This window comes from Xenopus laevis, chromosome 6S, assembly GCF_017654675.1.
Source record: "Xenopus laevis strain J_2021 chromosome 6S, Xenopus_laevis_v10.1, whole genome shotgun sequence".
NCBI classification, from domain to species: domain Eukaryota; kingdom Metazoa; phylum Chordata; class Amphibia; order Anura; family Pipidae; genus Xenopus; species Xenopus laevis.
In genome coordinates, this window is record NC_054382.1 from 108,215,715 (window position 1) to 108,239,714 (window position 24,000).

The window sequence follows — 24,000 nt, forward strand, 5'->3', positions numbered from 1 at the left end:
GGACACCATCTCCATCTAAACCAAAACAAAAACCCACCTGGCGTTGTGAGGTGTGTGATTATGAAACCAATGTGGCAAGAAATCTTCGTATTCATATGACTAGTGAAAAGCACATGCATAACATGATGCTTTTGCAACAAAACATGAAACAGATCCAGCACAACCTGCACTTAGGCCTTGCACCAGCTGAGGCAGAGCTTTATCAGTACTACCTAGCCCAAAATATAGGTCTGACTGGGATGAAACTGGAAACCCCAGCTGACCAACAGATGATGATAAACCCATTCCAACTAGACCCTGCCACAGCTGCAGCACTGGCGCCAGGATTTGGTCAGTATCTATCTGTCTACCTTCTGTAAATGTGTATAATTAACTTTCTCTTGAGTAAGATTAATCCTCAAACAGCAAATTTAACCAAGAAAGTATTTTTTTTTTAAATGTTGAATTCAAATTGCATTTTTTAGTTATTGTTTTCCATAAATATAAAAATACTACTGAAACCAAATGCCCTTAAAATTTTTGCTCAGGGCCCAAGCTTAGAACATGATGATTGTTTAAATTGAAATTAATTGTTTAAAAATAGAAAGGAAAATGAAAAGATCTTGTAGACCTTGTAGTGTAGCTGAAAGGACAACATATTTTATCTTTGTTATTTTGTAGGATATCCATTTTGACAATAACCCTTTGCCTCAAGAGAGAACATCAAGAATGTCAATATGATGCAGTGGGAAGTTCCAGAGAAGCTAGCAAGAAGTTATGGCAGAGTTTCTGCTATAGTTCAGTTTAGTTCAGGAAATGTGTGCACTCCAATTCTTAATACTTCATTTATTTTGATATAAAACAATACATTCATGTTTTGGTTGGGGTCTACAACCTTTATCAAAATGTTTTTCCATATATTTTATATTTATTTTTTATATTATATTTTATATATTAAATTAGGCATTTTTATACTATTTGTCCTCTCAGGAAGGACCAAAAAGTTTCTCTTTTCTAATATCAGTCATTTCAAATTCATTTAAATGGGAAATGCTTTGCATATGGCAGATCTTTATACCAATAGGTGGGTATTGCTCTGAAATACAGTGGTTAGTGTTCATAAAAAAACCCCACTTACTAGCACCTAGCACAAAGGGAGGCCACAAGCACCACATCAGCTGGAAGTGGTTGCCAACAGAATAAGGCATTTTTATTGTTGTGTTTCATTCTGGGAGGATTGTGGTGATCACAAAGCTCATACAACATTAATAGTTGAAAGTACTTTAAAACCAATTTCTGTGATAGAAGTAAGATAATTAAAACAGTTTTATGTTTTTTAAACATTATTATGGTTTACAGATTTATAAACTGGATGTAAATGAATATTACAGTTATATATTGGCGATTTCTGATTTACAGGGGGGTCGCTAAATGAAATATTGTTTTCGAGGCAACTATTTTATAGCGGTGATAGATTTTTCATCTATAAGAAAAAGTTTACAAATTATACTTCGGATGAGTTTATGGCCACATGGATTAAAAAGCAAAATTGCTTGTTTTTTCCTAACCGTATCAATAAAGCAAGCCTAAACCGTAGAAAGTATTCCATTATAAGATTCAGAGCAGCTTAGCTGGGGACCTACTGCATGCTTCCCATTATTTACAGCTCTTTTTGCATGCCACAGAATTGTTCCTATTCATTAGGGAAAGTTATTGGGTAATTAATAAACAAAGTGATTTAGGAGAGGCCTACACATGAAACCACGTATGTATACCTCACTCCGCAACCCAGTATCGTTAATATTTGGTGAAACTACAATTAGTGCTCCATAAATTAATTTAGCCTATGTTGCCGTATTATTATGTTATTGATCAACTGTTCCGCCTTGGAAAGTACGGATTCCTGAATGACATCATGCCCACTAGGAGTAATTAAAGCTATCTGATGAGGGAATTTAGAAGTTGAAAGGGATGATTGTAATTGATCCTGATTCAATCCTATTACAGCTTTTTATAGTTTAAGCTCCAGCGAAAGCAAACTCCTGTTAGAGGCTTTATTTTACAGATTCCATTGTGTGTCTGCTGTGCTTTATGTACGTTTCCCCCTTTAATTTTTTTTCTCTGTTGCTTCCCATAGTAAATAACGAGCTGCCGCCTGAAATCCGGCTTGCCAGTAGTCAGCTAATGGGTGATGACCTGTCCCTCCTTACTACAGGAGAGTTGTCACCTTATATCAGTGATCCAGCGATCAAGCTATTCCAGTGTGCTGTTTGCAACAAATTCACCTCTGATAGTCTGGAGGCCTTGAACGTGCATGTGAGCGGTGAACGTTCTCTGCCCGAAGAGGAGTGGAGAGCTGTAATTGGAGACATCTACCAGTGCAAGCTCTGCAACTATAACACTCAGCTGAAAGCCAACTTCCAACTCCACTGCAAGACTGATAAGCACATGCAGAAGTATCAGCTGGTTGCTCACATCAAAGAAGGAGGGAAAAGCAATGAATGGAGGCTGAAGTGCATCGCTATTGGCAATCCTGTGCACCTGAAATGCAATGCATGTGATTACTACACCAACAGTGTGGATAAATTGCACTTACACACCACCAATCACAGGCATGAGGCGGCAGTGAGACTGTACAAGGTAAGAGAACTGTGAGGGTGACCCGCTACTTAAAACCCTGATAATTCCTGTTATAATAAGGTGACTTTGAAATTGACTATATCAATAAATCAACTAAACACAGCCCTTATTCATTATGTATTTTTGTATATAATAAAGAAGATGTGGAACACATGCATATATGCTAATTGTAAAAGTGATAATATTGATTATTGTTTCATCTAAGCAGTAAAGGCACAGCAATTTGTAAAAAGCCACAAAACATACTACCCATGATATATTGCTTGTTATAAGTGAGTCCATCATGTAATGGCTCGGGTCTCTGGGCTCATTTACTAGCAATAAGCAACCTTATCAGTGATTCATTGTTCCAAGTTGGTTGGGAGTAATGGTCAAGCATTCATTCATTCATCATTTTTCATTTGCTCTCATATTTCTCCTTGATTATGGAAGAATGAGCCCTGCAAAAATTACAAGATATGATTACACTAGAATAAAGGGTCAGAGGTTAGTGTTACATGAGTGATCACGAAAAACCTTAATAATGTGGCCACAAGAAGGGTTGCAGATTCAGCCATGGGGAGGGTACAACTGTTGGCAATGCCTGTATCCTTTGTCCCCAGCTATTTGGTCATACCAGTGTCAGGGCTCCTCCCCATCTAGGACATCAATGGCTTTATAAATAAATAAAAACAATAATAAAAGTACTAATGGGTTCATGTCAGCAGAAGAAGAGAGGAATTTGGGGATGGTTGGTTGCAGGTTCTTTAAGAGTGAATTAAGTTTTATGGATACTAGTAAAGATTTTTTCTCAAGCAAGACAGAATATACCAAGAAGCTAAACAAAATTATATCACCAGTAAGAGGCCTATTTAGCAACAGTCTCATTTTAGTGATGTTAGAGTTTTTTGAAACCATGATTAAACTCACTTTCTCCAAAACCATACATTTGTTAGGTCTCGGATAGGCCCCTAAGACACCAACAGAACTCCTGCACAGATTGGCTGTTAATTTTGGGTCAGACTTTGAATGAGCTACCAATAGTTTCAGTAGATATGGGCTGTACCTCTAGCATTTTGCAAGTATGATCATCCAGGGCTTTGTCTTTCCTAGAGATTCTCAGATGATAGTTATAGCAGTAGGGAACAATCCTATCAGGGACTGGAACTCTCCATTACCCAAAGCTTTGGATAGATATTTCCATTACCACCTAGTACAAGGTGTTACATAGTGATCAATCAACTCAAGAGTCACCCTGTGTGGTTTCTCTGCCCCAGAACCTACTCCAATCGTAATATATTGCTAAACATTAGCACAATACTTGCGTTCCTGCCGTTCAAAGCAGAATTTTGTTTCCCAAAAACATTCCAAAAATGTAAGTACAAACTATTTTTTAAAACAAATTATTAGAAAGTGTTCCAGAAAACCCATTTAACACACCTGAACGCTGTTTAAACTCAGCTACTGCGATACATAACATTCCATGCTTGCTTATGATTCAAGTGTTCAAGCAAATTGCAATTCAGAGATACACTAATATAAAGGCAAGTGCATTAGAGGGGAATCAATAGTTATGGTCTTGTTTGCTTACAATTTTCACATGCATATTTATACAAAAAGAGCTGTGAAAATAGGCCTTAGAATGAGATGAGTACTAACCTGCTATATAAACATCCTAATCAATATTGGGCAGAATATATTCAAGAAAATTTGATAGCCGAATATAATTTACATGGCCCAATGACTCGTTTAAGGACACGTTTTATGGCAAGAAAAAAGTCCTTTGCATTAAATGAGATCTCATTTGCTGGAGTTTTGTATAACATGCGCAAAGTGTTGACAAACTGTAATGAAATAAGAGATGCTGCAGATTAAAAGAGTTCCTATCCTTTCATAAAAAAGTGATTGTTTTTTTTACAAAATGTTTGATAAAAGATAAAACCCATTGTTCCCACAACTACAACATAGAGGGGCCTCTACAGGAAATGATGCCCTATTAATATGGGATTAGTGATGGGCGAATTTGCGACGTTTCGCTTCGCCGAAAAATTCGCGAATTTCGCGAAACGGCGAAAAATTCGCGAAACGGCGCCGGCGTCTCGTTTTTGACGCCGGCGCCCGTTTTTGACGCCGGCGCACGTTTTTCCGACGCCGGCGCCCGTTTTTGACGCCGGCGTCCGTTTTTCGAAAAAAATTTTTTGACGCCGGCGAATTTTTTCCGCGAATTTCCACGGGAGTTTCGCGAATTTATTCGCTGGCGGCGAATCGCGCAAATTCGCCGCGAATTCGCGCCTGGCGAATAAATTCGCCCATCACTATATGGGATTTATCTACTATTTATTATCTATTACACACACACAAGGAGTGATGGCACATGGCTAAAATCATTTATTTTTGCATAGCTTACCTTGGAAGAGTTATTGTCCAAAGACTGCTGTGAGAATAGAAACCTTGCTAGTAAAGCTTTATATGTACAGGTAAGGGACCTGCTATCTTCCGGAAATGGGTCTTTCCATGATGTGGACCTTCAGTCTACTAAAAAAATAATTTAAACATTAATTATATCCAAAACGACTGTTTTATCTCCAATAAGGAGTACAACGTTTTGTTTAATTACTACAAAGAAAGAGGAAATCATTTTTAAAAATGTGAATTATCTGTGAAAACCAGAAAAACAAAAGGACAAAATTAACATAAGACAAATCCTGCCATATTTCCTATTGAGAGGGGGTGTTTTAATCACTGTAGTTATCTGTGCAGTGATCAAACACCTCTCAGAGGGAGGCATGAAAGTTTAACTACAGTACAACCCAGACTGGACCTCCTACTGCATTTAATCTTGTGCATTACTGTGGCTTTGTTTACTAAAGATAAAATTAAGAAAGAGATTTGCTTCATTTTAGCAGTGATTGTGCATGTACAGCTGGGTGTTATATAACAGTGCGTGCTAGGGACCAGCCTGGTAAATGACTTCCAGGTGAATATAAAGGCATGAGTATTCTCTAAAGTGCACTAACAGCTTTCAGCAAACTGTATAGGAGATGGGATTGTGTTACCAATAGATTGGACAGAGAAGGAGCAAACATTATTTCAGTTCATTCTAATCAGTATTGTTCTTTGATATGTAATTATTCTGATTTTGCTGTTGTAGTTCTCAGAGTTCTGTCCCTGGCTTCTGGTGCAGTCACAACTTATGGACTTGAGTTCCGTAGCTTTGTACCAAACACAGAGTGAAAATGTAGTCAGTAACCTCTAATGGCAACTGCAATACTGGGTGAGGAAGGGGCTTTATTGTTAAGATGAACCTTAAAAAAACCTTTAAAAAAATCAATATTTCAGTTGGTTAGGGTTTAAAAGACACAATGTAGAGGAAGTAAGACACCAAAGAAGAGCAAAGAGCTTCTAGAACTCAAACAAAATCTCCCAGTTATATAAATCATAATATGCCATCTGTACTTTTGGTAAGAACCTTTTCTGGAGAAAGGAACAACTATGTGGATATCATGGATAACAGCCACTTATATGTACCTATCAACAAGACCCCCTCTCACTGTATGAGAAGATCACAAAATTACATTTATTCCTAGTGTTACAAAAAATAGATTTAGAAATGCCATGAAGTTGCACTTTTTTCCCACTCATGGAGCCTTCTTTAAAAGTAAAATGATCCATCTGGTTTCAGCAGTTAAGGAGTTACAGTTCTCTTTAACCAGCTAATGTAACTTCCCTCGGCATACAGCCCTGTAATTTGAGTAGACGTGTAGGGGGAGCTTAAAAAAATATTTAAGTTATTTTAACTTATACCCTTTACCTAAATGTCATCTTTGATTAGCCTGCAAATAACAGTTTCACATGCGCGGGTTCTGTTTAACACTCACATATTAGCACACAGCACATTTACACTACAACACATTGTTTTAGACACCAGATTTAGAAATAATGTAAAACAAACTGGGCATGGCATCAGTTTTTAAATTAAACGAAACCTCCCAGAATTTCTAGTTTTAGAGCAATAGCCACTGGGTGGTTGACCCATGCCTTAGACATATGCCCGGTGATTCTTTCATTGGCAAATGCATGAGAGAAAATGCCTTATAAATGTTTGTATTCAATGCAAAAAAAAGAAATTTAGCATCTTCATAAAATATTTTTTTATGGAAACAAAGTAATTTTACCCTAATTCTCCTTCATCTTTTTATTTGCTGCTTTAGCCCACCATAGGGGTCCAGCTCACCAACCTTGAACCTCTGTCCTAAAGTGTGATAAACCTAAGCCTCACACAATCCTCCTATTACTTGTTTTAACAAAATTAAGATGCTCAGCCATGATCCCTATCCAAAGGAAATGTTTGTAGAACCTTCTCAGATGCACTGTTCCTTTTCTTCCTCCAAACTCTTCAGCCTGTAATACTTGCGTTAGGGGAAACCGCTACCTTCTGAGCAACCATAAATGGCTCTGGTCAAAGAAGCACTGAGAATGGGAGGCATCAGCATTTTGTAACTGACCTAAAAAGTGTGAAAATATGGCTTTTTATATTTTTGTTTCTATAAGATGATTCATGTTAGGGATTGATGTTTATTAAATATTTTATGTCTACTAATACATAAACAGGAAGATGTTGGCAGGGGCACTGCCCCCGGTGCATTTATGTCATTCTTTTATTGTTCCATAATATGTTCTTGCGCAAGTACTATGTTACAAGTTGCAGCAATGTGCAATGGTTTAAGTAGAATTCTCAAGTGCAAAGAGTAAAAGGGGTTAAAGGTAGGTGGAAGGTGAGAGGTCAGCTGAAAAGCATCATCTGCCCAGATGCTTAACGTTAAACTGATCTTTTTAATAAAAAAATCTGTTTCGCAGATGGTGTTTTAATGCCTTTGGCAATATCGGGCAGTTTTAACATTAGACGTATGCTAGTAAAAATTATTTCTGTATTTGACCAGAACAACACCTTTTGCTTTTATGTTTAGAGGTAAAAGGCATGTGGATATGTTTTTCTGGCATGGAACCCAGAAGCCCAGAGCTGATAGCCTTTCCATATGGGGGCTAAATAACTGAATTCCTTTATGTCTGTTAGCAATGATGACTGAAGGAGCAAACAATAGCGCTTTCACATGCAAGCCTTCATATTCATTTTAACAGATCTTCAACCAGCCAGAGATGATTTCTCTGGAATGTGCTCTGCAGTTCACAGTGTTACGGGGAAGATACACCCTATTTGTAAAAAGCTTTAGCTGTTAAATAGACGGTAAAAAGAGAGCTGCCATGGAGCTTGTCTTGAATGAGACATGATGAATCAATAGTAACAGTACTGGCACAATTATTTATAACGCAATTGTAAGCAAATGTATTAATGTATGGGGTGGTTTGGGTGATTTAGAGCTGTGTTTTTTTTGGCTACTTCAAATCATCCTCACGTGTCATTGCCCTAATTGTTTGCTATAAACACTTGCTCATGAAGAATCTGGATCTTATCAGGAGATTGATTTTATGAGCCTATCAGACTGACTGTAGCCTAGAGGATCTCTGCTCACTTAGGTCAATTAGGACAATTGGTCACTCCCTTAGGTGGACCTTCAGTAGGGGTGTTTCAGAGACTCAAGTACAACTGCTCCTCCTTATGCATTGATGTTGCCCTTACTGAAATGACTGCATAACACATGACTTTACCCAGGTTTAAAATACAACACCTGGGCTTGTCCATAATTCACTGACACAAATCATTTCCTGATGATCAAATATTTATAAAGCACCAACATCGTACTCAGCTCTGCACAAAATGTGTAGGGTATATACAGCAATACTTAGCGCATCATTACTTGATGTTCCTTTAGCTGGGCTTCCTTAGAGTATGGAACATAATGGATCTCCATATACTTCAAATAATTAAACCTCATAAAGAAAGTATCTGGCAATTAGCTAATGCTTAGGTCAATCAAAGAAATTAATCATGAAATATGCATAATATCTTTCACTATTATAGTTGTTCCCGGCAACCAATTAGTTTGGGATGTTTACATTAAAGCAATATTATGGCACACATTAAGTGATCCAGCAAGCAGCATGACGCAAAGTGGACGTTTAGTGTGTTTTGCAGGATTGATAGGGTAATCTCGGGTCACTTAAGGCCAGCAATTTTCATGGTCAGCTTGTTCGCTCCCAACTGATGCAAGAAATGTAAATACAATGCAGCATCTGTTATTCAGATGAGGGTCACATGCCCCATCTCTTCCTTGTTAGTTAGGGATTCACAGTTTTTATTACAATGCCATAGACATGAATTTCCTTTATTGCCCCTTTCTTGAACATATTTGTGATGCATGTTTAATCTCCGATAGTTTGAGCAAAGGGCATGTATTAAGAGAATGTGCAGTGTTTATCAGAATATCAGGGATTGTCAGACTCCCTGCTCTAGTTGTTGTGTAGTATAACTCCCTGCAGCCCCTGCTAGGCTTATCGTGTTTATTGTAAGGTTATTTAAAATAATATATTTTATATTTCTAATAAATGCACGTTGTTGGGGGGGGGCTACATATTTCTTCTAAATTAAATGCAATGAGTACAGCTCTGCCACCAGGATTTTACAGAAATATCCCTGATATAGCAGTCCAAAATATCTCTGCTGTTCTATTCTCTCACTGAGATCCGCCCATAGCTCGCACAATGATAGTTTGATTAGTCTGGAATTAATGCAGTTCTGGCTTATTCCGTTGAGGCCCTGCCAACAATGTAATTTAAAAGAAAATATTCCAGATATGCCCAGTTCCAATTATTGACCTGTCATTGTCCCAGTATGAGGGTGTAAGGGGGTCAGGAGATTGTGCAGCTCTCATTTGCATAAAAGTCATTGTACTCGCGGAAATTGCATCTGAGGATTCACAACATGTTTTGCCTAATGGTATTCAAGTCATTTGTTTAGAAGAAGAAAAGCTATTTGTAACGATAAATATATATATATTTTTTTTATATTGTGATTCATATGCTCTAATACTTTGGGTATGGCAGAGGCAGTATTTGAGCTGTCTCCACCCCTCCCAGCATGACAGGGGGGTCCCTGAATTGAGATAATTGTACTGTTTAATGTTATGGTTATGTAATGCTATGTCCCCATGAAGACCCTGGGATTCTAGGGCCCTACAGTAATCACATTTAATACCTTCCCCTAAAACCAGCCCTGTACAGTATAACACTATTTTTGATCATGGCAGGAATAAGCCATTTAAATCAGAGGAAAATAGTCTCTTTCATTACTGAGAATACTGGGACCTGTAGAAAAATACAACTGAAGAATAAGGCTTCGAATTTATCCTGTGGTTCATTATAGTTGTGCTTTTCTGGGGATCCAAGTATTAGTTCTATGATTGGCCATGAAGTTCTTCGGTTTCTAGCTATTACCCTTTCTATAACAATATTTGATATTACTGTAGCATATGATACTGGCCATAGTCTTTTCTATTCGTGCCCCTGCCCTTTATGCTGTATATAACATATATGGAGTTCATGCAGTCCATCTCCCAGCAAGACGGTATATAAAAATGAGTTATTAGGTGAACCTGGTATTACAAGCGTCTATAAAAACACCCCTGTCAATTACGACCACAGCCATTACCCAGATTGGACAGAGTAGAAATCTCTAAAATCACGCTCAGCATGTGTAACCATCATTGGCTGCCGACGACATGGAAAATCATTCAGGCTTCACTGCTGTTGTTTTGCATATCACCTGAGGCCTACGGCTTCTTATTGTTTGCAGCATGTTTGCCTATATTCACGTTGTATTATTTGTAGTATCAAATCTAGGCTCTGGCAATACAGTGCTCCATTTATTTAAGCTGAGTATAATTGTTGTTTAATCACCCTCACTATAGTAAAAACAAGGTCACATGGAGGACCAGCCTACAATATAGTAGGGGGGTGTATAAAAACGTAGAACAAGGATAGTAATGTACAGGTATTAATTTCATTATTAGGAAATTGATGATTACGCTGTAAAATACAGGAACCCATTTCTCTATTCAAGCAAATGTTTCTTTTTTTTCCTTAATGGTTTCCTGATACCTTGTACTTGATGGTAACTAAGCTGCATAAATCTATGTTGGGGCAGAACAATTGTATTGGGTTTTAGTGTATTTTTAGAAGGTCATTCAAATTACAAAAATAAACCCCCTTATCCAAAATACTGGGACATTGTGTATTCTGGATAACAAACACCATACCCATATATATGGGTTGAGGAGGGGGTAAGAATATTTGGCTGCTTGGACCAGTAATTTCTAGCTATGCCACTGCCATACATGCATACACTTAAGCTGCAATAAGCGTTGTTAGCACTTAATAATATTTCCACCCCACGTTTTCAAATGAATAGTGGGTGCCCTGTATGGAGTGAACAAATATGATTGAAATGATTAAAATGGAAGAAAGCTTTCCTTGTCCCACATCTGGTTTTACTTTCCATGAAAATTAGTTTTCAAACAAACACAATGCTGCAGACAACTGAACTTGAACTCGACAAGCTCATTCAATTGTGGCTTTCTTAAATAAATGCTGGGTGCAGAAAGTGCTTATAAACAGATGCAATGGATGTTCCTGCGGGTTAACGAACACGGCAGACGCGGGGACGGAGCTGTCAGTCATGTGGCTTGACAAGCCAAGTGGTTTTTGGTGACTGGTGGGAGAGAGACGCAAGCTAAATAATTACATACATGATTAATACATTCAATTAAGGAGCAGAGCAGTCTGGAAATGTTTAGGTTCTATGTGAACATTGCATGTTTTTCATAATGTGATATAAGAATGGAAAATAGTGAAATAGCTGTTTTAGTCAATGTTGTAAGGGGGCAGAGCGTGTACCAATCTTTAACCAATCAACACCCAGATTGTGCAACAGGTTGGACCAATGAGGGCTCTGTATTATGGAACAATTTCTAATCACAGCTTTGGTGGTATCATTAACTTGCCCAGGGATAGGCAAAGTATTGAGGATCATGGGATATGTAGTTTTCTCATCCTTGTCCTTAACAATAGAGAGAGGCAACCTTTGCTACTTCAGCACTTGCAGCACTCCATTTCTTAGGGGAATACTGGGAACTGTAGTCCTGCAACAGCTGGAGTGCCAAAGGTTGCCTGCCCCTACCCTGAACCTTTATATATCAACCTCTCCCAGAGACACTTGCTTTTGGGAAGCGTATTATTCCAGCAGGTTTTGTCTCCCAGCTGAAAAGAGAGAGATCAGTGATTTTCAACCTATTGTCATGTATATGTATTGATATATTGATGGACTAAAGCTGCTTTTCTGTTTCTCTTTTACTATTGCTGACTCCCTGTCCTGTCAACATGCCATGTTCTGCTTTTCTTCCTTTTTCACATGTCCACTGAGCCCTTTCAACTCTGCTGGTTTCCCCTAAAGGGACCAGAGAAGCAGGATTGGAAGCAGTTGAGTGAACTGTAACTAGCAGTACTTGGCTTTTATTCAAGGGATATGAGAAAAAGAATTAATTCTACATGTCTACTGGGGTTAAAAAAATGTTAACTGCTTGTCCTGTGTTAAAAATATAATTAAATGCACATCTGCATATTCTTAAGCATCCCTATTTTATTGTATTTTCCTTAAGCATTGCAATGAGGCTTTATACCCTTTATAATTCCTTTTTTGAAAGCCCTATTAGTATTAGCAAGCTCTAAACTTACACGTAGATGATTTCTGCCTGAAATGCATTCAGCATCTGATTTGTGAAATTGAATAATGTAGCCATGCTTTGCTATATTCATACCCTGTGTTCAGAAATATCATGTAGATTACCATAATATTCGGTGTTCCTTCCATGACATTACTTAATGGCTCCTGTCCGGTAAGTGAAATCACTATGACTAAATTGCAGCTCCTCTAATTCTGCAAGAAAAAAATCATGTCAGATTGACATTGATTTTCAATTCACGTGCCCATTCACTCATCAGTAAATCTTGCCCTAAGAGCCCTTACACATGGGGGTATTTATTTTTTTTTTTTAAAAAAAAGCACAGATTTGGGATCACCTAAATACAAGAGCTAACTGATTCTCATCTATGCTTTCCTAAAGTTACATTTTTTTTTTACCACAACCTGCTGCATTTTTATCCATTCTATGCGCTTTCAGCATATATTAAATAGAGAAATACATGTTGACTGGATTTGGCATCACGGGGGAAATAAACCCCATAGCAATCGTAGAGGTAAAATGTAGCTGAAATGTAAGCACATTTAGTAAGCAAAACTGTATCCTGAGTCTCGCCAGGTTCCTATTTCCCCTTTTTAGAACTCAAGTAATCACATTATGTTTACGAAAAAGCAATGGCAATTGAATGAGAGGGCATCGCTTGAAATGCATATATTCCCTCGCTTGCATCCAGTATTTGCTGCTGCAGTAGATGCTTGGCAGAAAGGGGAATTTCATTGTTGTTTTCCCAGCCCTGCATTTCCTCTGGTAAGAATATTAGGCAAGCTATTCATTTATTAGCCTGTGTCTCCACTGCCTGGAAGATTTCATTCTATAATGCCCAATATTAATAACTAGATGTGATCTTCCTTCTGCCCTGAGGTCAAGGCTGGATGACCAGGTCAGGCTCTCAGCGTAGGCACAAGGGCCGTGAAGACAATTTAAAATGACAGGTATGAAAAGATGGCCAGGGCTTTAACCTCGAGACCACCAAAAGGGGCCTTCTCCCCGCTGGGAACAAAGACCAGCAGGACTGCTGCATTTTCCTGCACTCCTGGGATTTTAAGCAACCAAACAAAGGATGGTGCTACTGTTCTTTCCTGATGCATACAGTAATTTACAACATTTTATTACAAGCCAGCTAATATGTATATCGTTTTGGATTTAAGACTAATTCAATTACAGGAATTCAGTTTGAACTAGTGTTATTAATACAAATTTTTTGCAGTTGCTGCATTTTGTTTCCATTCTAATTGAATTATGTTTTAAAATACAGGAATGCTTTTTCTGGTGCACAGTTTTCAACTCTTCCATGGCTGAACAAGTGTCTTGTAAATGAAAGGCTACCTTTAGTGGGAAAGCACCAATGCGCCGACCTTCATTTCAAATGGAAAACGTGAATGAGTAACTGTTACACTGTGCTCGTGGGCTTCAGGGATGTAATGGGTTTCCCACCAGCATGAGAGTATGGTGGAAGAAACAAACAAGCTTTGCACTATTTATTTCCCCAGCAGGTTTACTATATGTGACATATAGAAGGAAGAGTGGGTTGCAAATGAACAAAAATAAAAAAAAAAACAATATGCAATATCATTTATTTTGGATAGTGCCTTAATATTTTATTCATATATAGGAGACACAATGAAACTGTCTTTTGATATACAGCCCAGCCTTATGCTGTGTTCAAGCCATCTCCTTTAAAAAAGGTTAAATATAGGAGCCCAAACCATAAGGGCTATGTAGATTATAAGCCTCACTGTATTTGAATATTGATCATAAAGTCATGGTTTTATGAAGATGTCCCTTGGGCTGATGGCTCATGTAGTAGCTTACCATTGCTTTCTCTAGGAAAGTAATATCACTAACATGGTGAGAATCGAAGCTTCACTTGTCCCTGACTACAGTGGGAATGAGCAGTAGTTTAATAATGAAGGAATTAGCCCTCAGCACTTGATTACTACCTGAAAAACGTATCTGAATTTTTAATGGTGCTTATTTTGAGCTTTCTGCTGCTAGTTAAGACAATAATGGACTAAAATTTGCTATAGAAAAGGTGACCTGTCCAATATGGCCTGGCAGTTAAACAAGAATAACAGTAAAATGGGCAGCCGGTCCATTAAATAAAAGAATAGTTGCATTTTGGGGTTATTTATTAAAGTCCGAATGCCAAAAACTCAAAAAAAATCATGCTGTTTTACCATTAAAAACTGAATTTTTAGTGAAAAAAACACTTTTCCCAGATTTATTATACCCCGATGATGGAAAAAGTCTGCATCCAAAAATCCGGCATTTCAGGCCTACCAAGACTGTGTATAAGTCAGTGGGAGAGGACCCTATCCTATTTGGAAGTTCTGTAGTCTGCACTGGAATTAATTCAACAATTTTGGACTTTTGGGCAAGAATCCCAAAAAATTGGGCTCTTTTTGAAAAAAAGTCCAAAAAAATCTTGCAATTCGATGAAAAAAAATCCCAAACAATCGTACGATTCGGATTTTCGCTCAATTTTTTTCGTGTTTGTCCCCAATCTGATTAAATTGTGATTTTTTTTTTTAAATAATAAATAAGGTCCAATTTTAGATTCTAGTTTGGTTTTGATTTTTTTCATTAAAATAATCAGAAAACTTTGATAAATAAGGACTTTATGTCAAGTATCTCTCACCACTGAAATTGTCTTTAGATATTGTGATTTTTTAAAAAGGAAGCAATAAAATAATTCTATAAAAACACAACATGTATCCAATTGCTTTTGATTGATTTACTACATTTATTGAACAGATAAGAAGAGTTTGTAATATTTAATTTCAGAGAGAGGAACTCTATCAGTGTATTTGCTGGCCAGAATATCATATAAGGGACAGGTCACCTCCCTTAGGCTTTGAAGGATCAGCTTCAGAGCCATATATATAATCCCAATACTATAAAATAGACCTGACTGATAGCACTTCTCTAAGATGATATTTTTACCTTTTACAAAGAACCATTATTATTACAGGGAGCACAGTTTGTTTATTTTATTTGGGTGAAAATGGCCATTTCATGTAGAAACTGTAATGTTTTTTTATTCACTGTTGAAGCAGGTAGCCACGTAGAGCAGAATACTAAATCAGAACTAAACCAGATACTGTACATATATCCAAATGTTGTGATCACCCATGTGATGTGTCTCAAAAGAAAGGCCTTGGTTTCATCTGCAGTCTGTTCAGATTAATTTGTCTACCATTGCAGGTATTGCATCTATTACCATTAATCTATATTGCACCCAGTCAATGTATTCCCAATCCCTTTGTATAAGTGTTTTCAGTTGAGGTTGTACCTGAAATGTTTCTATTAAAAGCAGAAATAGATAGAAAGTCTCATTGAAGTGGACTAATTACTAGGGTCAAAAAAAAAAAAGACCATATGTAATTCAGTCGACCCAGAAGGGATAATGTTTATGTTAATTTAAAATCTTTGCAACAAAAGACTAGATAGAATGATAGAAATCATGTGTAGTCCTTTTTTTACTATCAAACCCTTTCAAATCTTTGCCTATGGCAAAACTCTCTGAAAAAGGCATCCATTAAAGGTAAATGTAAAAGATAATTTAGTATAAATATATTATTTCAGAGAGCCCATTTCCTTTAAAGGCTGTTTTTAATTCCTGTAAAATTGTAATACATCAGATCGGATAAGAGAAAGCTTTTCATTTTGCCTATCAGTGATTTTAGTAACATTTCTTTTTACTTTAGACCACTTTATACATCTTTATTAGTATTTAGCTTTCTGTGTTTTTATCTCAGTCTGCTTTTCCTTCTCTCTGTCAATCTTCCTAGTCCGTTTTAATTCTCAATTTTTTTTTCTTTAATGATTAAGGATCAGCATGAGGACAGTATTTAAATTCCTTGTATCGGGAGTAAACAATTCCATTTTTTCTCCCAAGCTCCTGGGGAAGACTGGATAATAGTTAGAATATATGCAGTAGATTTTACATGTCTGTTTTTCTTTGTCTGTGGTTTTGTCACTCCACAAGCATTATGAAGAGAATGTCTGCTCTGTAATTCACTTTGCACTTATTTAATTTGTGTTTTCATGGTCAGAAGGGGACATTTGGTCTATCTGATACTTAAGAAGCCATGATAAAAACCAGAATCCCTGCTCACAACCATAATGAAACCCTTTTATACACATTCAAACTACTGCTTAGTACATGAAGAATTTATATAAACTGGGCAATGTTGTCCAAACGCTAGAAAGCTTTAGAAAAACATTTATTTCAAAATGGTGGGACAGACATCACCACATCGCATTATTAATGACCTTTTTCAAATGATCATGATAGCAGACTTTTACATTGGGAACTAACAATATATCCATGATACATCCAACATTTATTAATGTAAACTGTATTTCCATTGCCAAGAAAGTGTACAGCTATCTACAACATGAATGGAACAGCTGGTGTGATCACCTGTATCTTTTATCTGGTTACCATTCTCAGAATCATTATTGTATGTTTTTTTTTCGTGGCAACCTTGGTGGGCAGCTTTGCAATCCAGTTAATTCCCCACAAAAGAGTAACCCCTTTAGTGAAAGCGAAACCTGTTGCTCCATAGGAATTAAAGACGCAGAAACATTTTAAAGAACCACAGATTCATTATCTCATTCTAAAACCTTTCTAACCAGGGTTTGCAGATTGTCTGCAGTGTTTTTTGCCAAGAACAAAAGAGGGAGAAAATTAAAGTAATCTTCAAAGCACATGCCGGTATGTAGACCCTGGTATGTAGACTAACTAAACCTATTCTTCTAAAACAATGTGCCTCTTAGAACGGAAGATTGCTGCATAAATGAGGGACTTTAACAATGTGATGTCCCCCATGGCAACCTAGGCTCTACTGTACTGTTGAGTGTAAAAAATACAAATATACAGGCTATGGTACCGTTTCAATGGTGGAATCAGAACAGTACTTAAATATTACAATATATTTACTTCGCAGCACCGGTGTCTCGTTTTTGACGCAGGTGGCCATTTTTTTGGTGCCGGCATCCTTTTTTTTTTATGCCGATGATTTTTTTCGTGGCGGTTTCGCAAATTTGTTCGCCGGCCTGGAATCGCGAGAGTTTGCCGCAAATTTGTGCCTGCCGAATAAATTCGCCCATCACTACCTTTGTTCTGTTATCCTTAAATTCTCTTTTTAAAACCCTGTCATGGTGTAAGCTGTTTTACATGTTTTTCCTGCAACCAAAAAGCATTGAAATTAAATACAATTTTTTTTTTAAAAAAAAGCTACTCTAGGAATACTATCCATACAGTTTTCCTCTGTTGACATGGGCTGAACTGCAGCGATTGCAGGTTGGGTTTGTGTTCCAGAAAATGCTCTTTTCACTTCCAGTTGAAATGATTTGTTACATGTTCCAAGAAATTTCTGTCAACAACAGACTTTGACAAAAAATAAAGTCTATAAATAAAGAATATAAATATATGTGCAGGTTTTTATTATTTACTGGATGTATATTGTTTTGATAATACGGCTTTCTTTTATATATACAGGGAGTAAAATCAATTCAACATACAAAGTGCCCAAAATAATTATATTTTCAGCCTCTTAGATAATAGCCAGTACCAGTTAGTATATCGATTTCTTTTCTTATTTTTTTGCACTCACTCTCTCAACCTTCCCTGGCTGCTCTACCATTCAGTGTTAGCTATTTGGATTTTGCAGACATTACAGGGATATTTAGCATTTTTTTGTATATTATTGGTATCATTAAGATTTATTCATGGTAGTAATGTTAATGGCATTATTCATTTCATTAGCATTAATGCAGTTTATGCAATTATTTAACCATTGTGAGTTGTTTCATTCTTAAAGATCACAATTAAAATGTGTTTTTCCCTGTATACATTTTAATATAATAAATATACAACACTGAGCATATTTTAAGGATGCTGTGTTAAGCTTAGGAGTCATTTCTCTGCCATCATTAATTTCTAATGTAATTCTCTTGGAATTTATTTACATGTTGACTATAAGGTTGTACTGACCTCTTTGTTTATACATTTACAGTATAATCATTTATGCAATGTTTATAGGAATAAAAGGTGATTCCAGCTTCTAAATATGTAATATGCCTGCTTAAAACATTACTGTCACTCCAAAACATTCACATTGCTGATGCCTAGAAGTTCCCTTGAAACAGACTTAGCAATGTACTTGGTCAGTAGGGGGTCAGAATGTCAATAGGAACAGTTTCAGTCTTTAGAGAAGCAAATGCATCACTGACATCATTGAACTATCCTACAGAAATGCAGAACTCTAGCAGCCCTACAACATCTGAATTTAGCAGATACAAGCTTTTGATATTGTAATGTAGTTTCCAGGCATGTCAGATGAATTTGGCCTCACCATTCACACACTCAGATTCCAGTAAAGTGAGAGCATGCACTTATATACCTGGCACAAGGTTTTAACTATAAGTACATTTATGGCAGCTAGGCTAAACGACAAGTTATTTGGATGCTAGTCTAAATTAAAATCTTATGTCTGATTTAGGAAATTCTGCAGTACACAATAGCTATAAAATTAGGGAGTAGTTAGACCTGGCTAGAACACACTAAGAAGAATAAAGACAAATTTAACTGTGTATTTGGGAATTAGTCTCACTGCAGTTAATGTTTAATCCAACATTCACAATATATGATATCATTGCTATACATATATATATATATATATATATATATATATATATATATATATATATATATATATATATATATATATATATATATATATATATATATATATATATATAAAAATGTAATATTGTTGGAATCCTAGGGTGCATCAGCATTTTTTCAGGTAGCACCCATGCCTTATTATATATAAGATTAAAATATAGTGTTGTCCATTTAGTATTCAGGTACAATTGTCCTATAATACTTCTAGTTTGAGACTTGAGCCATACTGGGGTTTTATAGAATAATTAAAAAATCAGGTGCAAAATAAGCTTCAGTTCTAGTAACCTATGGTATGGTATTGTATGGTAGCCACTGGTATGTAGTGCATCTCATTGGTTGTTGTGGCTTTCTAGACTAGGAGCAGGCTTTGCATGTGTTATTGTATTACCAAGTGACTTGCCTTAGACCACAAGGCATAGACACAGGCGTATTGACCATGAACCAAGGTCTCTCTGAGTCTTAATTCAGTATAATAGACCCTTATAAGCAGAGATATGTTTTTAAATGGAGATACATTTTATTTAAGGCAAATATGAACATAGTACAGAGGAGGTGTAGCAGTGTATGGGGTTTATTCCCATGCAGAGGTCTTCCAACTGATTAAAACAAGGAGTTACTGTATTTCTGGGACAGGGTTCATTCCAATATTATTGCAGGAACAGCATTATATAAATAGATTATACTCACTTGTAGCACCATTGTAGGATACATCAGAACATTGCCGCTGGCTGTGAACTATATAATATGCATATCTTTAATAGAACTGAAATTGTAGGCTTATTATTTTAAACATGGTTAAAATGTTTCACATATGTCATTTTTGGGAGGGACGTAAAAAAAGATTCTTTACTTATATTTATCGTCATAAACCTTTCCATGCTTTGTGTTCTTTGCAACAACAAAAAAATTGTGTCTGGACAATTAGCTATTTTTCCTGAACGTGACGGCCTGGTTTATAGGCCTCAACTTGGTTCTGCAAAATATGAACACGACAGTGTTTACTGTAGCCAGAAAATTTGTTGGCATTGTTTCTGCATAAGTGAAGAACCTCTGGATTGTCTCAAAGTGTTAGCAGGCCATTTGCAGACATGCAAGCTTTTAGTGTTCAATTTAGGTCAATGCATACATGGGGAAGAAGTGTTTAGGCGACAGATTTTAAATCACTATAATATAAATATGCTTCCCTTTTCATCCGGAATTTGCTTTCTTTCTAGGTAATTTAGTACAGCAGACATGCACTCATGTCAGTCTTTGTAATGTTAGGGATTAGGCTAGCAAGGATTAAATGCTGACCCTTAATCTTCAATATCAACTTTAAGAGCGAAATATAATATGCAAATGGAATACATTCATTTTGTGTTTACATATTTTAATCTCTTTAATTTAGTTTTAAGATGATGGGAACTCATCTTTGCCTTATTTATTTTGAATCCCACAGCAAGATGCCATTAAAATCTTTATCCCTATGTTTTAGAGGATAAATGTTTATCCTATGGGGATTAATGTATAATTTTTTTAGATATGACTTGTATCTAATAACTATTCCATACATATGTCATAATTAAATGTTTAAGTATACCATGTGGTTAAAAATGTAGAATTACTGCTGAAATATTAGCGTGAAATAAGATATACGTGTCAGCATCGCAATAAATCTCGCCTGCACCATGTTTAATAAGAGTATTTGCATAAAAACATGATAAACCTTTAAAATCTATAGATACTTTTTTATTTTTCATGCTGGTTTAATTATATCAAGCAAAACATTTTATTTTAATTGCATTTTAAGTGAAAGTTTCAATCTGATCACATTTAAGGTTAGGGGGATGAGATAAATGATAATATAGTATATAATACACTGGCACTAGCAGTAGCAGACAGATTGACTGGACACTGAAATCATGATGATATTTTGTCAGCTTAATACATTTTGTCTCCTAAACGCAGAAAGTCTGGAGATCAGAGGGGTTAATCCACAGATTTATCCATGGTCAGACAGCCCAGGTGGAGACAGAATTTTCACTTCTATTTTCTAATGTAATGTATCCTTCAGACCCCAGGCTAAATACACTCAGTTACTGCCAGTGGATATCCTCAGTATGATCTTTCAACTTTTATTTTATATTTAGTACAAGCTTTTGATTGAGATTATTTTCAATAAAACAGTCTGACTTCAAGGACTTCATATACATATCAAATTAGCTTGAATATTCTGCTTTTAAATAAGGACCGAGAGTGTATTTAGAGCTTTACTGTACTCCTGAAGAGACTTTACTGGAAAAACTGAGTTTTTCTCAAAACACAAATTTCTAGGCTCATCTGCTGCACTGGCAAATTACTAGGGACACAAATGCCATAATATTGGAAGTAAGATAATAGGGTCACTGTTGCTCAGCCATTAAGTATAGACATAAATTACAGGTATGGGACCTGTTATCCAGAATGCTCTGTACCTTGCAAGTTCCAGATAATGGGTCTTTTCGTCATTTGGATCTTCATACCTTTAGGGGCCGATTCACTAACTTCGAGTGAAGGATTCGAAATAAAAAAACTTTTTTTGGGCTACTTCGACCATCGAATGGGCTACTTCGACCTTCGACTACGACTACGACTTCGAATCGAAGGATTCAAAGTAAAAATTGTTCGACTATTCGACCATTCGATAGTCGAAGTACTGTCTCTTTAAAAAAAACTTTGACCCCCTAGTTCGCCATCTAAAAGCTACCAAAGTCAATGTTAGCCTATGGGGAAGGTCCCCATAGGCTTGCCTAACTTTTTTTGATTGAAGGATATTCCTTCGATCGTTGGATTAAAATCCTTCGAATCATTCGATTCGAAGGATTTTACCGTTCGATCGAAGGAATAATCCTTTGATCGTTCGATCGTACTATCTGCGCTAAATCCTTCGACTTCGATATTCGAAGTCGAAGGATTTCAATTCCCAGTCGAATATCGAGGGTTATTTAACCCTCGATATTCGACCCTTAGTGAATCAGCCCCTTAGTCTACTAGAAAATCATGTAAACATTTTAGAAACCCAATAGGCTGGGTTTGCTACTGTTTTATTATTACAGGTAAAAAGGGAATAATTTTTGATTATTTGAATAAAATGGAGTCTATGCGAAACGGCCTTTCTGTAATTTGGAGCTTTCCAGATAACAGATAATGGATCCCACACCTGGCTAGAATAAGTGTCAGTATACACAACTGAAATCCTAGATGGGCATTTTGCTATTTAAAAGATATATTGTCTACAGCACTAGAAATTATTGTAGGCACTATGGGGGTCATTTATTCTTACAAAAGCCACTTAAAGCGACTAAAATAATTATGCTGTGATTATCAAAGAATCAATGGTGATTTGATATAACCAGGCTATTATAAGGATCACCAACAACTAAAACGTGCTTTCATTTTTACAGCATTTATAGTCTTGCTGTAATGAATGGCCCTAAATATAATTTATAATAAGTGAAATATTGTTCCTTAAATTACAAAGCTACAATATATTTTAGTTTATTGATATATAGCAGTATTATGCTGTTCATGCCAATGAATTCCATTGCCTATGTTCAATGGAAACACTCTAACACCATAGACTTGAAACATATAGGTTCAAACCAATAGAAGGAACAGGCATGTCATACTGTGGTGATCTCTTTCACTAAGTCTAGCCAATCTCAACCCTCAGCTACAACAACCAAGCCTCAACTTAGGGGTTGTTTTCATAATTAACTCCCAACCCTAAAAGGAGTCCTTGCATTTTTTTTAAACATTCTTGTTGATTTTTTCACAGAGGAAATGGTTGGATAGAAGTATCGGATTTATCTGGGTATGGGTACATGAGCCCTTTGAAATTCATTAATAGCATAGATGGCATAAAATCTATTCTTCATGGTGAATATCCTAGTGTTAGTGGCTTCCCAGCAACAGGAACACAGTCAGATACCTAAGCTGACCCTTGTCATGTGATCGGTCCTATAACACTGCTGGATTGTTAAACACTACAAGACCATCTAAAAAAAGCAAATGAGAACATTGTAGAAATATTGATGGACTCTAAGGTCCAATCAGTATATGTAATTCTATTGTTTAATACACATGGTTAATGTGCAAATTTACAGATGGAAAATAACTGACTTGACACAGGGTATGGGTTTTTTTTTTTTGCTGGAAGCTGCATTTTCTCATGTTACCAAATAAATCCATAATTAATTTTTCCAGATGCAATAGTCTCTGGGTATAATAGAGCAAGGCTGCATACATCTGTGTGATAGATTTTAGTTTTAATTAAAAAGGTTGGTTTAAAAAAATGTTTTCACTGAATAATTGCAGCCTTAGCTCATTTATCTAACTAGTCTTGCAGGTACAGAATCCAGAGTACCCTCCAGCTGTTTAAATCAAAAAATACTATTAAAAATAATGTAGTTAGACAGGAAAAATGTTTGGGCTGTAAATTTGATTCACCCTGCATATATATATATATACTGTATATATAATGTAGGGCATCTATTTTAAAGGAAATCTTTTTGCATTGGAAATGCAAACTGTCAAATGTTATAATTTCTTGTGTTGTTGCTGAGTCTTTACAGTATCTCTTAATTGGCCCAGTGCTTAGAATATATAGTTCTACCCTGCTAGAAAGGGGTAATGTCAAACCTCTTCTTTTGCCAAATGCAGACATTATGGTTAGAAAACATTGGCCACAAAGTATTGAATTGTCTAATGTTTCTGTTTCCTTTATCATGAACCCTTGATTGTTTGTTAAAATATACATTCACAAAGAAAGCTGTTTTGAACTGTTGCACCTTTTTATGGTAGGGAGATATATATGTATAGGCATATAATGGTTTTTAACTCTGTGACCATGTATTGCCCAGCAACAGAATTTTTCCATCTCTAAAATGAAACCCACAAATTTAGCATCTACGCCATTGGAGCTCTTTTTCTACATTGTAGACAGTTAATGAGTTAACTGTAAGGGGGTTAATTTTC

At 36.3% G+C, this 24,000-nt stretch overlaps 1 protein-coding gene across 4 annotated transcripts in view; it reads left to right on the plus strand.

The window, feature by feature from the left end:
• Positions 1–24,000, plus strand: part of zfhx4.S (zinc finger homeobox 4 S homeolog) — a 127,434-nt gene that overhangs the window by 30,327 nt on the left and 73,107 nt on the right. For all 4 annotated transcript variants that reach the window (XM_041567925.1, XM_041567928.1, XM_041567927.1 and 1 more), the window contains exons 2-3: positions 1–330; positions 2,117–2,619. The exon at positions 1–330 is cut by the window's left edge and continues 2,291 nt beyond it. In XM_041567925.1, coding sequence (XP_041423859.1) covers positions 1–330; positions 2,117–2,619 — 833 coding nt within the window. The remainder of the gene's footprint in view (positions 331–2,116; positions 2,620–24,000) is intronic.